This window comes from Eptesicus fuscus, chromosome 4 (genome assembly GCF_027574615.1).
Source record: "Eptesicus fuscus isolate TK198812 chromosome 4, DD_ASM_mEF_20220401, whole genome shotgun sequence".
NCBI classification, from domain to species: Eukaryota; Metazoa; Chordata; class Mammalia; order Chiroptera; family Vespertilionidae; genus Eptesicus; species Eptesicus fuscus.
The window spans coordinates 1,604,291-1,622,047 of NC_072476.1; the positions used below are offsets into that span (position 1 = coordinate 1,604,291).

The following is a 17,757-nucleotide window of genomic DNA, read 5'->3' on the forward strand; positions in this document are numbered from 1 at the left end:
AATAGGCAAATATGCAAATTGACCATACCTCCGACACACCCACAAGCCATGCCACCATCCAATCAGAGCGAGTCTGCAAATTAACCCAAACCAAGATGGCTACAGCCACAGAGAGCAAGGTTTCCTAGGTAATAGAGGAAGCCAAGGTTTCCGCCTGCCCTTGCCAGGCCTAAGCCTCCACTCAAGCTACAAAGTTTCAATTATAGAAGGTAAACAAATTCAAACAAATGGCGGCAGAATGGAACTTGAGAGAGCAGGCCAGGGTTGCCACTGGCAACAGGGGAAGCAAAGCTTTCCACACACCCTGGCCGGGCCCACCCGCTTAAGGAAACAAAGTTTCAATTATAACCCCAACACAAATGGCTACCAGCCTCGGAGGAGCCCCAGGCTTGGCTCTGCTCCAGGCTACAAAGTTTCAATTGTAGAAGGAAAATAAATTCCAGATACCAGGGCCTCCGCTTGGGTTGCCAGGGGGCATGGCCAGCCTGAAAACCACCACAGGCCCCTTGCTCAGGCTGCCCCACACCCCTAGGGAACCCCCACCTGATCCAGGACACCCTTCAGGGCAAACCAGCCGTCCCCCACCCGTGCACCAGGCCTCTATTCTAACTAATAAAAGAGTACTATGCATATCGATCATCACTGCAACACACAATATAGCTGCCCCCATGTGGTCAAAGATCCTGCCCCCATGTGGACACAAGATGGCCACCACAAGATGGCCAGCAGGAGAGGGCAGTTGGGAGGCACCCGGCCTGCAAGGGAGGGCAGTTGAGAGGGACCAAGCCTGCAAGGGAAGATAGTTGGAGGTGATCAACCCTGCAGGAGAGGGCAGTTAGGGGTGACCAGGCTGGCAGAGGAGGGAAGTTGGGGGCAAACAGGCTGGCAGGAGAGGGCAGTTAGGGGTGATCACGCTGGCAGACAGAAGCGGTTAGGGGCAATCAGGAAGGCAGGCAGGCAAGCAGTTGGGAGCCAGCAGTCCTGGATTGTGAGAGGGATGTCCGACTGCCCGTTTAGGGATCCGACTGCCCACCGGGATCGGGCCTAAACGGGCAGTTGGACATCCCTTGAGGGGTCCCATATTGGAGAGGGTACAGGCTGGGCTGAGGGACAACCCCCCTCCGTGCACGAATTTCGTGCACCAGGCCTCTAGTATGTATATATATAATGTGCTTAATTAGATCTTCTTTCTGATGTAGCTAAACTTTTTCCAGCCCAGTGAAGCACCCCAACTTCTCTTTCAGGTAATTGTTAGCAACACAGCATTAAATAGCAATACGAAGCAGATTATTATTGTAGATCACGCAGGGAGAACAAGGGTAAAATATTTAACTGTCACAGTGTTTGACTATATTCTGCACAGTGAGAAAACCTGAAGTCATTTTCAAGTTCCACCATTTCTTACTTCTTTTCAGTCAGGTCAAGTTTCTAAACCTTCTAAATCTCTGTTTTCTGGCTAATGAAAAGAAAATAGGATTCTACTGAGTCTCCTATTTACCTACTCTAGGACTTCTGTGAGGATCAAATGAGATAAGGCACAGGAAAATGCTTCACAAACATTTTGTTAAACTATAAAATGTTTGCACCTGGCTATAAAGCAAGTTGGGTTCCTGGGCTGAAGAAACTCCAAGGAGGCTAGTCGCTAGGGAGAGGAAGCTGAGCGTTGCTATGTGACATCATTACCCAGTGCCCACAGTGACCGTTTCTGGGCTGGGCTGGGCTGTGGGTTGCATTTTGCACCATTGGGGTCTTGGCAGCATCAGCTGCAATTTGGTGGGGTGTCACACCAGGGTGGTGGTGGGGCCTGTGTCCCACTTGGGGGAAACTGAGTATTGGTTTGTTGGTGTCAGGTCTGTGGTGCCATTTATTTGTAAATGCCAGTGCATATCATAGCAGCTCCAGCATTGAGCATCTGCCCCCTGGTGGTAAGTGTGTGTCATAGCTACCAGTCAGATGTACAGATACTTAGCCTTTTATATATCTAGATAAGTACTTATTTATTGCCATTTTTATTCTTTATGCCTATGTTCTTTGCTTTCTATTTCTTGTTCTTAAAACAGTCCCTTTAGCATTTCTTGTAGTGCTGGTTTGGTGGTAATAAGTTCTTTTGGCCTTTTTTTTGTGTGTATAAAACTCTTTATTCTCCTTAGGTTTTGAATGATAGCCTTGCTGGATAGAGCAGTCTAGGGTTCAGTCCCTTGGTTATCATTACCTTGCATACTTTGCACCATTCTTTTCTGTCCTGAAGTGTTTCTATTAAGAAGTCAGCTGACAATCTAATGGGAGCTCCATTGTAGGCAACTCTGTCTCTCCTTTGCAGTCTTCAAGATTCTTTGTCCTTAACGTTTGCCATTTTAATTAATATGTGCCTAGGTGTGGGTATTTTGGGGTTCCTCTTGATTGGGATTCTCTTTGTTTACTGAACTTGAGTGATTTTTCATGATAAGGTTAGGGAAAATTTCTTCAATTATTTCTTTAAAGAAGTTCTCTATTCCTTTCTCATATTCTGCTCCTTCTGATACCCCTATAATGTGGATGTTGTTATGTTTCATGTTTTCCCAAAGCTCCCATAGAATCTCCTCCTGCTTTTTAATTTTTTTCCATTTGCTGCTCTGAATGGGTGTTTTTGTCTACTTTGTCTTCTAATTCACTGATTTAGTCCTCAGCTTCTTCCAGTCTACTGCTGAATCCTTTCCAGGGTTCTTTTGTTTGTTTGTTTGTTTGTTTGTTTGTTTATCCTTTTTAAAAAATCTTTATTGTTGAGATTATAACAGATGTCCCTCTTCTTCCCCCCCCCCACCATAGCTCCCCTCCACCCAGTTCCCACCCCACCCCAGGCCCTTGCCACCTTATTGTCTGTGTCCATAGGTACTGCATATCTCTTCGCATCACCACACCCCCTTCCCTCTGAGAATTGTCAGTCTGTTCCATTTCTATGCCCCTGATTCTATTACATTCACCAGTTTGTTATATTCATTATATTTTTTATTCATTTGATTTTTAGATTCACTTGTTGATAGATAGGCATTTGTTGTTACTTTGTTGTTCATAATTTTTTATCTTTACCTTTTTCTTCTTCTTCCTCTTCTTAAAGAAAACCCTTCAGCATTTCATATAATACTGGTTTGGTGGTGATGAACTCCTTTAGCTTTTTCTTGTCTGTGAAGCTCTTTATCTGACCTTCAATTCTAAATGATAGCTTTGCTGGGTAGAGTAATCTTGGATGTAGATTCTTGATATTCATCACTTTGAATATTTCTTTCCACTCCCTTCTGGCCTGAATAGTTTCTGTTGAGAAATCAGCTGACAGTCGTATGAGTATTCTCTTGGAGGTAACTAACTGTTTTTCTCTTGCTGCTTTTAAGATTTTCTCTTTGTCTTTTGCTCTTGGCATTTTAATTACGATGTGTCTTGGTGTGGTCCTCTTTGGATTCCTCTTGTTTGGGGTTCTCTGTGCTTCTTGGACTTGTAAGTCTATTTCTTTCACCAGGTAGGGGAAGTTTTCTGTCATTATTTCTTCAAATAGGCTTTCAATATCTTGCTCTCTCTCTTCTTCTGGCACCCCCATAATTCAGATGTTGGTACATTTGAAGTTGTCCCAGAGGCTCCTTACACACTATCTTCATATTTTTGGATTCTTTTTCTTTTTGCTCTTCTGGTTGGGTGTGGGGTTTTTTTTTGTTTTTGTTTTTGTTTTTTGCTTCCTCACATTTCAAATCTTTGACTTGGCTCTTGGGATCCTCTAGTCTACTGTTGAATCTCTGTATATTATTCTTTATTTCAGTCAGTGTATGCTTAATTTCTGACTGTCCCTTTTCCACTTTTTTTGGCATTCTCATTAAGGTCCTTGAAGGTTTCACTAAGTTTCTTGGAGGTTTCTAGAAGATTCTTGAGTAACCTGTGGCTTTGAACTCTATATCCAGTAGTTTACTTTCTTCCATTTCTTTCATTTGTGACATGTTTCTCTGTGTCCGCATTTTTGGCTGCTTCCCTGTGTTTGTTTCTATGTATTAAGTAAGCTGCTAAGTCTCCTTGAGTTGATATATTGGCCTTGTATAGCAGGTGTCCTATAGGGCCCAGTGGCTCAGCCTCCCCAGTCACCTGAGGTAGACACTCTTGGTGCACCCCTTTGTAGGCTGTGTGCACAGTCTTGTAGTTTAGCCTTGATTGCTGTTGGTATCACTGGGAGGAATTGACCCTCAGGCCAATCTGCTATGGAGACCAGCTGCAATTACAGTGGGAGAGCTGCTGTGCTTATGGGGCAGGACTTGCTTCAGTGGTGATTTGGTGCTCACTGAGTCTGCCCCTTGAGTATTTCACTTATGAATGTGAAGAGTTATAATCTGGTATGGTCTCACACTGACCACTGGGTACACTGGCTCTTGGAACTCCAAGGAGATGCAAAGTCAGCCACTGCCTGGGGCCACCCAGCAGGAGCTACAGAGAGATCTGCCGATTCCTCCTCTTTGTATATGGTTGGGAAGTACCCACATGAGGCCCAGCTGTGAAGCAAGGCAGGCTGCTGGTGCCAACCTTGGGCTTTCTTTTGATAGCTTTGGGGCTCCCAGACCTAGCTGCAGCTGTTTGACAGGTTTTGGGCTGAGAAAGGACAGGCCATTCATATGCAAAAGTGAGTGAGCACATTTTGGGTGAGGTTGTAAATTGGGTGGGGCGAGGTCTCAGGGAATCTCCAGGGCAGAGCAAACAGCAATGGCTTCCAGTCAGCCATGCACTGGAGAGGTCCCAGCACAGGAACAATGACTGCTGCGAGCACCTCCATCTGAAAGAAAGCCACCCTCGCATTCCTTCCCCGATGCCAGACAGTCCAGTTTCTCCCCGTATGTGTCTGGGTCCCCCAGAGTCTATCCTGGCACTAGAGCTCAGAGCAAGTGGGAGCCTGTATTTCCCTCCTGATTAAAAAAGCGGCACACCTGCGTGCCAACCTATTCCATACCTCTGCACCTTCACTAGTCTTTTTTATTTATTTATTTATTTATTTATTTATTTATTTATTTATTTTTATTTTATTTTAATGAATCATTATTGTTCAGATTACAACTGTTTCTCCTTTTCCCCCCATATCTCCCCACCACCCAGTTCCCACCACCCCTCTGCCCTTACCTCCCCCCTGCTGTCCTTATCCATAGGTGTATGATTTTTGTCCAGTCTCTTCCCGTACTCCCCACACAGACACCCTTTTCCCCCTGAGAATTATCAATCCACTCCCATTCTATGCCTCTGATTCTATTAAGTTCACCAGTTTATTCTGTTCCTCAGATTTTTAATTCACTTGACTTTTAGATTCACTTGTTGATAGATATGTATTTGTTGTTCATAATTTTTATCTTTCTTCTTCTTTTTCCTCTTTTTAAAGAATACTTTCAGCATTTCATATAATACTGGTTTGGTGGTGGTGAACTCCTTTAGCTTTTTCTTATCTGTGAAGCTCTTTATCTGCCCTTCAATTCTGAATGATAACTTTGCTGGGTAGAGTAGTCTTGGTTGTAGGTTCCTGCTATTCATCACTTTGAATATTTCTTGCCACTCCCTTCTGGCCTGCATGGTTTCTGTTGAGAAATTAGCTGATAATCGTATGGGTGCTCCCTTGTAGGTAACTAACTGTTTTTCTCTTGTTGCTTGTAAGATTCTCTCTTTGTCTTTTGCCCTTGGCATTTTAATTATGATGTGTCTTGGTGTAGTCCTCTTTGGATTTGTTTTGTTTGGGGTTCTGTGCGCTTCCTGGACTTGTAAGTCTATTTCTTTCATCAGGTGGGGGAAGTTTTCATTCATTATTTCTTCAAATAGGTTTTCAGTATCTTGCTCTCTCTCTTCTTCTGGCACCCCCATAATTCTGATGTTGGTTCGCTTGAAGTTGTCCCAGAGGCTTCTTACACTATCTTCAACTTTCTGAATTCTCTTCTCTTCATGCTTCTCTGGAGGAGTGTCCTTGGCCTCTTTGTATTCCAAATCTTTGAGTTGATTCTTGCGATCCTCTAGTCTGCTGTTGGGTCTCTGTATAATATTTTTTATCTCAGTCAGTGTATGTTTAATTTCTAGTTGGTCCTTTTGCATATCCTCGAGGGTCTCATTGAATTTATCGGCCTTTTCCATGAAATTCTTGAAAAACCTTATAACCGTGGTTTTGAACTCTATGTCCAGTCACTTGTTCTCCTCCATTTCTTTGGTTTGTGATCTGTTTCCTTGCCTCCTCATTTTCTCTGCTTCCCTGAGTTGGTAGGGTAGTTTTGTGTACTAGGTGTCCTATTGGTTCAATGGGTCAGCCTCCCAGTTACTTGAGGTGGACACTCTTGGTGTACCCTTGTGTACTGTGTGTCCCCCAGCAGGAGCTACAGCAAGAACTAGTTTTCTCCTCCTTTGCTTGGGCGGTTTTGGAGCAGTCTGACTGGAGCTGCAGTTAATTTGGTTGAGCTGCCGTTAATTTGGTTGAGCTGCCACAGAACAGGCCATTTATATGCAAAAGCCGTTGTGTGGAGCCTGGGTGGGTTTGTAGAATGTGCGGGGTGGGGTCTCAGGGCTTCACTAGGCTAGGGCGTGGCCAACGGCGATGGCTGGCGTCAGCCGTCTCTGCCTTTCCACATTTCCAAGTCCCTGCGCCCCGCGCTCCAGTGCAGTAAAACAATGATTGCTGGGCGCACCTCTGCAAAAAAGTCACTCTCGCTTTCCGACCTGATGGCCGAGAGTCCAGCTTCTCCCCATAGGTGTCTGGGTCCCCCGAGTGTCCCCAGAAACTGGATTGCAGAGTGATCGGGAGCTTGTCTCCCTTTGGGTTGAAGAAAAGCTGCGCACCCAGTCGCCCGCCGCCAGCCCGATTCGCACGCCTCCGTACCTCACTCAGCTTTTCAGCGTTTGTGCTCCTTTCTCTCCTTAGTTGTAAATCTACCACTCAGCCAGCTTTTCCGTGGTTCTGGGTGGTAGACGTTTTGTCTTTTAGTTGTATTTTTGAAATTGTTGTGTGAGGCAGCAGATTAGTTGTTTAACTATGCCGCCATCTTGGTTCCTCCCACATATACCTTCACCAGTCTTAATGCGCTTTCTTCTTTACCTTTCTAGTTGTAGTACTTCCACTCAGCTAGCTTTCCTGCAGTTCTGGATGATAGTTGTTCTGTATTTTAGTTGTAATTTTGATGTGGTTGTGGGAGGCAGCAAGTAAAGGTGTTTACCTATGCCTCCATCTTGGTTAAATAAAATAAAACACATCAGAATGCAAAACAGGAGAAACCACCACCAACAAAAACAAACAACAAAAGAAACCATGCCCCAGACCCCTACAGAACAAACACAACCACCAGAGAAGAGAGAAGTCAGAAAGAGAAATGATAGCTAGAATGATAGAAAAAAAGAAAGAAAAAACACAAGAACAAGATAAAACAAACAAAAAGAGCACACTTAAAAAACTAACAACAAGAAAAGGGGTAGCAGAATATGCAGATGCAGAGCTGAAATAAATAAAATAAGAATAAAGGATTTGAGGAATAGGGGAAGGAAAATTGTTTAAAATAAAGGAGGGAGAAAATAAATGAAAAGACAAGAAAATAATTTGTAAAGGAAAATAGAGGAGAAAGCTGATAGACCTAAATTAAGAAAAGGAAAAAAGATGAGAAGACAGGAGAAGAAAAAAAAAGAAATTAAATAGAGAAAAAAAAAGTCGAGTAGTGAAAAAAATAAAAAAATTGAGTAGCAAAAGGAAAGAGGCAAATTAGATACATGAATGAATCAACAGAGACTAGAATAATAACAAAAAAGCAGATAGATAAAGAAGATAAATTTAAAATAGGAAAAAGGAAAGAAAAGAGAAATAATTAAAAAAGAATACAGAAGAAAAAAAGGGAGGAAAATTTGAGAGGAAAAAACAGGAGGAAAGTTGAAAGAAGAAAAAAAAAAGGAGAGAAAAAAGTAAAAAAAAAAAAAAGTGAAAGTGGCATTTGTTTCAGCAATTTAGTACCCCCTAGGAGCTCACTTAGATTCCACTCTTCTGTCTGCCAACTCTGAGCTTCCTGTTCTGTAGGTAGGTGCTGACACTGTCAGGGACTGCCCGCCTTTGGCTTTCAGCACCTGCTTTTATTTTATTTAACCAGTGATCCACCTATTCACTCTTTGTGTCTCCAGGGCCTTGGTTGCCAGCAGGAGGCCCAATCTACCCCTGGAAGCAGGTTTGTTAGCAGCCTGGGGGAGGGCTGGTCAGCACACTTCCCCTGGTTCCCCAGGCTCTGCCTCTGCCAGCCTTTGCCAGCTAGCCACCTGTCAGTCTTAATCACTCAAAAGTCTGTTTCTGAAGGGGCTTTAGGTGCGGGAGGTGCTGTTTAGTTTTCAGGGAATGTGTGGCTGTGTTTCCCTGTCTCAGAGCTACTCCCCCACAAGTTGCCCAAATTATTACTCTTTCCTTGGCTGGACAGAGAGCCTGTGCGGAGACCAATGAGGCTGGCTAGAAACCTGGAGTTTTTATCAGTTCTCCTGGTGGGGGAATTATCAGTCTGGTTCCCAGATAGTGGAGTGGGCGGCCCCTCCCCCAGCCCAGTCACTGATGCTCCTGGAGACTGTTCAAACCCATAGGCGTGGCCTCTGCTTTTGTTCCTCTGAAAAGGTCAACATGCAGGGTGTGGCAAGAGGGCTCCTGAGGGTGGGATGGGCTGTATCACCTGGGGCAGTTTTTTTATTTTTATTTTCCTGCCCTGTGGCTGCTGGGGGCCTGTGACCAAATGCTCCCAGCTGCTGTCTTTCCACATCTCCCCACAGTGCTTCCTTCCCCAGCTTCTCCTCAGGCACCTGGAGTCCATGTCTCTTTCCCTGCTCCAAAGCCTCAGGTGAGTAATTGCAAATGAAAACTCCTGTGCTCTGGGTTAAAAAGAAAAACAACAACAAAAAATGAAACTGGCTTTCTCTCTGACCAGCTCTGGTCTGCCAGCTCCAGACTCCCCGGCAGCCAGCAGCCCTGCCTCCTTTCACGGCTGGATGTCATGTGGGCTGAGGGTCTTGGCTCAAGTGCTCCAGGCTGTGCAGCCAGCCTAGGCTCTGGACCTCTTATCTTCTAAGGCAGTGGTTCTCAACCTTCCCAATGCCGCGACCCTTTAATACAGTTCCTCATGTTGTGGTGACCCCCAACCATAAAACGATTTTTGTTGCTACTTCATAACTGTAATTTTGCTACTGTTATGAATAGTAATGTAAATATCTGTGTTTTCCGATGGTCTTAGATGAACCCTGACAGCGGTTCTCAACCTGTGGGTCACAACCCCTTTCACAGGGGTCGCCTAAGACCATCAGAAAACACAGATATTTACATTACGATTCATTACAGTAGCAAAATTACAGTTATGAAGTAGCAACGAAAATAGTTTTATGGTTGGGGGTCACCACCACATGAGGAACTGTATTAAAGGGTCGCAGCATTAGGAAGGTTGAGAACCGCTGTTCTAAAAGAAGTGGCTCTCCCATAGCCCAGCGCTCCCTCTTCCCTCTGCCTGCTGCCTGCTGCACCTGGGAGCTGGGTCAGCTCCTCTCGAGACCTTGCCCTTCCTACCCGTCTCCAGGTGTATTCCATCTTTCCTTGATGTAAGTCTCCTCAGCGGGGCCTCGGAAATTCCAGGTGAAAGTTCTCCAGTTCAGTTGCATTTCCAATCTGGCCCTGGGATGAGGTGCATGGCAGGTTTGCCTATTTGGCTGCCATTTTTTCTCCTCAAATATTTTTTCTTGTTATATATTTCCCAAAATATAACATGTGTTATATATAATATTTTTGTTAAATACTATCTCTATTATATATTTATGTATTATCTATACTAATAAAAGTGAAATATGCAAATCGACCAAATGATGGGATAGCAGAACGACCGGACAACCTTCCGGACTACCACGTTATGACACCCACTGGCTCCAGGCCAGCCAAGATGGGTGCAATGCGATTGGTCAAGGGTCTGGCCATTGCCCCATGATTGCTCTACAGAGGGAGGCCCAGGCCACCGACTGGCAGGGCAATCGATCAATTGGGGGGCTCCATGATTGCCCCAAAGAGGGATGACCAGGCCACCAACCGGCGGGCTGTGGTGGGTGGGCGGGGCCTACCTCTGCCAGGGTGATCCATCACGAAACCCCAGTCAGGTGGGCAGGGCCTATCTCTTTGGGGCGATAGATCATGGGACTCCCGGACTGTGAGAGGGCACAGGCAGGCTGAGGGACACCCCCATCCCAGTGCATGTATTTCATGCACCGGGCCTCTAGCATATAAGAAAATTTGTATAATTAGAAAAATAGATATATGTTCTTCATAATATGATTGGTTCATATTATAATTTGTTTTGTTATTAATTTATCTATTATAATTATTTTGTTTTATTACTAATTATTTTATCACTAATGAGTTTGCTAATCTACATATGATGACAAGATTGAAAAGCTTATTTATTTCTGGAGCATATGAATTAGAAAGCAAAACTCTCCCACAACCACTCTCCCACTCTCCAATCAATCACTGGGAAAGTTCATGTTTTCCATGATCATGACATGCATCCATTGACATGAGTACTAATTATAATAATTAGTTTTACAAAAATGAGATCTTATTATAATGTTCTGAATCTTGTTTTGTTCCCTTATCAGCATTTTTCTATCCACTTTTTATGATAAGATTTTAGGATTTCTTTATTTGTAAGATGACTAAAAAAATTCCATTTTAAATTAAAAATGGAATTCCCATTTGACCCAGCAATCTCACTTCTAGGAATATACCCCAAGAAATCAGAAACACCAATCAGAAAGGATATATGCACCCTATGTTCATAGCAGCACAATTTACAATAGTTAAGATTTGGAAACAACCTAAGTGCCCATCAGCAGATGAGTGGATTAGAAAACTTTGGCACATCTACACAATGGGATACTACGCTGCTGTAAAAAAGAAGGAACTCTTACCATTTCCAATAGCATGGATGGACCTGGAGAGCATTATGTTAAGCAAAATATGCCAGTTGGAGAAAGATAAATATCATATGATCTCACTTATTTGTGTAATATAATGAACAACATAAACTGATGAACAAATATAGATATAGAACAAAACAAAACACACACACACACAAAAAAAAACAGACCATCAAATCGTAGAGGGAAGGCGGGGGTGGGGATAAAAGATCAACCAAAGTACTTGTATCCATGCATATGAGCATGACCCATGGACACAGACAGCAGGGGGGTGAGGGCATGTGCTGTGGGTTGGGAGTGGGTGTGGAGAAGTCAATGGAGGAAAAAGGAGACCTATGTAACACTTTCAACAATAAGGAATTAAAAAATAAATAAAAATTCCATTTTAGTTAGATCTTATTGTATCATACATTCATATTATAATGTATCTACTTATTTACTAAACTGTTGATGGATCTTTATCTTCACTTTGTCTAGAATAAAAATACATAACTAAGAAAAATCTTCTGATTTGGTACTAGCATTTTCTCCTCATTCTTACTTAATCATATTCTTACTCTAGGTTTGAAGCTCTGTTTACTGATCTGGAAAGGAGACAGACAGAGCTGGGCATTGCTAGCTTTGGTGCCTCTATCACTACCATTGAAGAAGTCTTCTTTAGGTGAGCAGCAGTGCATAGCGAACACCAAAACATTGAGTGGGGAAAGGACCACCTCTTAGTCCCCTTTATAAACTCACCACACATTCAGATGCACATATTAAAAATTTAAGAAGTGTAGGGGGAGGGGCCTCATGTAATTTCTTTTACAATAAGAACATTGAAAAAAATATCATCACCATCATTTTACAAAGGAACTAGAGGCCTGGTGCATGAATTTGTGCATGGATGGGGTCCCTCGGCTGGGCCAGCAATTGGGCCAATGATGGCGTCGATGATTGGGCTGATCAGGGTCATGGGAGGTTGGCAGGGAGGAGGGGTTGTGGGAGGTTGGTCAGCCAGCCCAATCTGAGCCATCTGGGTGGCCAGCTAGGGGAAGGGCCGAGGGAGGTTGGCTGGCCAGGGGAAGGGGCCGCAGGATGTTGGCCTGCCGAGCGAGGTTGGTTGTGGGAACGCACTGACCACCAGGGGGCAGCTCCTGCATTGAGCGTGTGCCTCCAGGAAATCAGTGCGCATCATAGCGACCAGTCGTTCGGTCATTTGGTTGCTTAGGCTTTTATATGTATATATAGATAGATATTCTAACTTTCTCAAAGTAGGAGTTAGACCTTAATCTTTAACTTGAATGAGTTCCACTTAGTGAAACATTGCCCATGGTCTGGCAGCTGTCCTGTAAGTGGTGCAGGGGAACCACTTGCTCTCCCATATTGCTTTCATACAGTGCTCCCACCAGTCAGCAAGCAAACCAGGGAGTCTTCTAAGCTGGGTGTTGTGACTCATTCTCCAAACAAGATGTATCGGGATAAAGTAGAAACGTAATACTTTGTTCTTTTTAAATATAGGGTCAATAATATGGAAGAGTCACAAACAGACATTGTATCTACCCAACCTCAGCCTCTCTCTCAGATGAGTGAAGTGTCAGTCAAGGACCAGAATAGGAATATGTCAAGAAATGAGGGAGCAGATTCGTCCACTGTGAATGAAAGACCTGCTGTTATGTTTAATACTGGGGTAAGGACCTTTACAGAAAACGGATATATATTTGGTTGGGGCACAAGAGGTACATTTTGAAATACTTGGACAAAAGGAGTGTGGAATTCTCAGGCATTGCAGCCCAACCAGATATGGAGCACCCTGTTCCATGACCTAATTACTTTCTTAATGCAGAGAAATGTGTTCTAGATAAAGATTTTAATAGTTATTTCTCAGTTGTTTTTGTTTTCTGTTTTAGAATTCTTTTGTTTTTTCAAGTCGATAATTCAGAAATTTGTTAGTTCATTGAAGCTAGAATGAGCTGGAGTGAGCATGATTCTTAATAGTCATGCATGCACAATATTTTAAATTTTTGCAATGGTAATTGATATTACATAAGGGATTGCTATTTAATCACTATGATTCTCAGTGTGGTAAGTCTGAGTTGCCAAACACTTCTTTTATTCTCCTAATTATCCATTCCTCCTAAAAACACTTTGGTTTTCTTGACTATAAGAAGACTGAGGAAAATCATTTTATTGAGACTTTTAAGTATGCTATATCAAAAGCCAGAACATAAATATCTTATTTAATCCTTATAGCAGAAGTCAGAAAACTTTATGTAAGGAGATGATAAATATATAAGGCTTTGTGGGCCATATGGTCTCTGTTGCAACTACTCAGCCCTGTCATTGTAGCAAAAAGCAACCATAAACAATACAGAAATGAATGGGTATAATTGTGTTGACCCATGTCTTATACAGACAAAAGGCTGTACATACTCTTGTGCATTATCATACTATGTTTGAATTCTATTCCAAGTGTTTGGAAATTTTATGTATGTCTACCATAAAATTCCAGTGTTCATCTTTAATTTCAATGTGGTTGACCTGTTTAGGTCTATAATGTTTTGTTTCTCTCTTCTTTCTTCAGTGTTCCCTCTACCACCAGCAGTTCCGTGCCATGTTCATAAAGAGGGCAATATTCAATTGGCGCAACTGGAAACTCATTTTGCTGCAGATACTGGCACTTCTAGGATCACTTACCCTTCTCTCAGAGAGTGTTAGGTTTACACGTAGTAATGATGATGAGAAGTCCAGACTAATGAGTTTGAGTCAATATGGTCAAACCATTGTGCCTTTATCAATTTCTGGGAATTCTAATTTGACTCTGATTTTCTTAAAACATCTTAAAAGTATGCTAGAGCCCGACAACCACACACTTAAGGAAGTACAAGGTAAGGCTCATCAAGAAAAAGCTTATTCTTAGATGAAGATCTGGTTGTGCAAAGAAGGGTCTTAACTGTATATGTGGCTTCCTCTTCATTCTTTTCCTGTTAGTCACCAATTTTATAGAGGCAGCTCAGAGTCAAGAACTTCTCTCTTTAAGGCTACTGACCTCACAATGTTAATTATTAGTGGAGGCATTTTATTTTAGCTGTGGGTTGCTTTCATGACACTGTTCCTTCAAGTAAAAAAAAGTGCAAAAGTGCCATGAAATTAAGCATGAATATTGCTTTGTTATTCAAGATTTGGTGAAAATGTAATGTATCACATGACTCTAGTACAGAATAGAATGATGGTCCCAAGCTATTCTTCCATCTCCTGCATCTTTTCCACCATTCATGTCATTATTTTTATTTTAGCCATTCTGGAAGGTATGTAGTGATATTTCATTGTTGTTTTAATTTGCTTTTCCCTAATGTGAGCATCTTTTTCGTGTGTTTATTTTTCATCTGAAATAAGTGTTCATGTTTTTTGCTCCTTTTTAAAAATATATTTTTTATTGATTTTAGAGAGAGAGAGAGGTAGGAAGAGGGAGAGAGAGAGGAAAACAGATGTGAGAGAGAAACAATGATTGGCTGCCTACTGTACATACCCCAACCAGGAACTGAACTCGCAACCTCGTCATGTGCCCTCACCAGGAATGAAACTGATGGCCTTTCAGTGCATGAGAAAACACTCAACCAACTGAGCCACACGGCCAGGGCTCTTTTGCTTCTTTTTAAAATGATGGTGTTTTCTTTTACTGTTGAGTTATGAGAGATATTTATATGTTTTCTCTTATACTGTATTTTCATCATCATAATCTGTTTTCTAGAAAAAAGTTTTATTTTGATGAAGTCCAATTTGTTAAATTTTTCTTTTATGGATTGTGTATTTTGTACAAAGTCTGAATTTCTGTATAACCCTAAATGATGAAGACTTTTCTCATAAAAACGTTCATAGTTTTCTAAAATGTTTATAATTTTATATTTTATATTTAAGTTTATCATCCATTTCACATTAATTTTAGTATAATGTATAAGATGTGCATCAAGGTTAAATTTTATGCTACAGACATCCAATTGCTCCTGCAACATTTGTTGAGTGATGATATCCATTTAATATTTTTGTACCTTTATCCAAAATGAGTGGGGCATGTGTGGGCCTATTTTTGGGTTCTCTATTCTACTCATTAATCTTTGTATCTGTTAATTCAACAATAGTGTGCTTAAAATATTGTAGATTATTCCTCCTACTTTATTCTTGTTTTTCAAAATTGTTTTGTTCCTTTGATTTTTCCATATAGATTTTGTCCATACCTATAAAATAATTTGTGGGAATTTTTATAAGAATTGAATTATATCAATTTGGAAGAATGAGCATGGGTTTTCCAATCCATGCACATAAAATGTGTCTCCATTGAATTAGAACTTTTAAATTTCTTTCATCAGTGTGGTGTACTTTTCATCAATAAATCCTGTGCATATTTTCTTAAATTTATAGCTAACTATTTCCTTTTTTGAACAGTTAAATGGCATTGTATTTTTAATTTTGGTGTCTATACATTTATTCCAGTGTATAGAAAGCAATTGGTTTTTATGTTTCTCTTGTACCCCACCACCTTGGTGAACTCACTTATTAAAGCTAGAATTATTTTGTTGATTCCTTGAGATTTTTCTAGATATGCAGTTATGTCATCTGCAATTAATAATATTATTTATTTATTTATGGTCTATATGCCTGTTTTTTTTCTGTTCATGCTTCATTGCACTAGATAGAATCTCAAGCACAATGTTGAATCGGCATGATGAGAGTGGACATTCTTTCCTTGTTCCCAGTCTCAGGGGGAAAGTATACAGTTTTTCACCATTAAGTATAATGTTAGCAGTAGAGATTATGTAGATGTTCTGTATTCTTCAGCCTATTAATACGGTGAATGACATTGATTGATTTTAAATACAGTACTGCATCTCTAAAGTAGACCCCACTTGGTCATGGTGTTTTATTCTTTTTTTATATTGCTGAATAATTTTTGCTAATCTTTTTTAAGGAGATTTACACCTATATCCATGAAAGCTACTGGTCTGTATTTTAGGTTTTGTAATTCTTTTGTATGGTTTTTCTATCAGGGTATTACTAGCTTCATAAAATAAATTGAGAAATGTTCCCTCCTTCTCTGTTTCCTGAAACATATTGTCTATAATTAGTGTTTATTTTTCCATAAATATTTTTTAGAATTCTCTAGACAAAACATCTGGACCTGACAGTGCTTCAGAGCCTGTTCACCATCCACCTCCACGAGGGTGTATTAATGCCCTTTAAGTCACAGTGAAATCTTGCCATCACATTGAAAAACATATATCCAGACCTGGATATTCATTTGGGGGAAATTTTTTAATTTATAAATTAAGTTTCCTTAATAATTATTCATTAATCTCTATTATATTGGGTGAGGTAAGCAATAGTTTATGTTCTGAGGAAGTAGTCCATTTCATCTAAATGTGCATACAGTTGTTCATAGTATTACTTTATTATTATTTTGATATGTGAATATCTATAGTGATTTCCCATGTCATTGAGAATATTGTTAATTAATGTTTTCACTCTTATTTTCTATTCTGTTTCTTCTTCGTTTTGTATTGTGCCATTCACTTATTTTTTTTTAATCAACCTATCTTCTAGTTTCCTATCTACTCTTCATTTGTATCCAACCTGCTATGAGTTATATATTGAATCCTTAATTGTAATTAATATGTGTTTTTCAATTCTAACATCAACATTTATTCATTCTACAGACTCTAGTTCTCTGGTGAATTCTCTATCTCTAATGCCTAGTTTACCCGTGGATCTGCTTCTCTTATTTGTGCTCTTTCTTGGTTCTGTTTTTTGGTATACCTAGAAATTTCCTTATTGAATACCAGATATTGTGTGTGAAGGCTATAAATAATCTGCATGAGGCTGTATTCTCCTGAGGAAGTTTACTTTCTGATGGCCAGTAAGATTAAGGACAGATGTAAATCCAATCATGGATTTAAGCGATTTGATACTGGATTGAAATTGTTATAAGGACTGGTCTATTTCTTACTCAGTCTTACTCCTAAGCTATAGCTCTTCATGAACTATATTGAGGACTAGAGGATTTACCACAAGGCACCACCACCATTAACAGATCTAAAATGCCTTAAAAGAAAAAGGCACACAGAATGAATGCATTTTCATTCTTTCCAAGGTCTTGGACCCCAAATGTTTATTGCTTTCCTAGATATATGATACCTTAAAATAGGTGATTTCTCATTTCTTTTATCCATTTTCTCACAGGAAGTTTTTGTCTGCTGCAAGATAAACAATAAAATCTATAAGTGAAAGTACTCATAGATAAATTTAAGACAGATAAGTAATTATAAAGACTTTATACCAGGCCACCTGTGTTTTCTCAGTGAAGTAGGAATTTAAATTATGAGCAATTAAGTGCTTAAAGAGAATGGCAAATATTTGAAATAATCATTATCAGAAAACTGAAAGGGATAATAACCAAGTAAAATTAGTTGCTCTTCTTCCCGAACATATATTGTGTTTTGGACAAACTGACCAGCATTGCATCCTTATCCTAGGTGACCTACTAAAATATTTGATGGAAAATGAAGATTGTATTCACTTATGCATTGTTGCATTTTCCATTGAGGTGAAGAAAGATAAGATAACATTTACTGGTCTGTTCAACAATCAAGCATACCATTCACCATCCCTGTCCCTGGCAATGATAGACAATATTCTTTTCATGTCAACTTCCGGCCCCGATGCTTCCATAACAGTCATCAATAAACCTCAGCCAACCTCTGCTTATAAATACAGCACAAAGTATGTTTTTCTATTCATTAGAATAAAATGTTATACTTAAATGCTTTTATACAATGTTGATGATATCTC

The 17,757-nt window shown here is 40.6% G+C and overlaps 1 protein-coding gene across 1 annotated transcript in view; it reads left to right on the plus strand.

Moving 5' to 3' along the window:
- The window catches only part of LOC103302875 (phospholipid-transporting ATPase ABCA3-like), a 289,346-nt gene that overhangs the window by 175,342 nt on the left and 96,247 nt on the right, over positions 1 to 17,757 (plus strand). The window contains exons 17-20 of the mRNA XM_054714402.1: positions 11,498 to 11,596; positions 12,436 to 12,604; positions 13,499 to 13,802; positions 17,442 to 17,688. Of these exons, the coding sequence (XP_054570377.1) occupies positions 11,498 to 11,596; positions 12,436 to 12,604; positions 13,499 to 13,802; positions 17,442 to 17,688 (819 nt within the window). The remainder of the gene's footprint in view (positions 1 to 11,497; positions 11,597 to 12,435; positions 12,605 to 13,498; positions 13,803 to 17,441; positions 17,689 to 17,757) is intronic.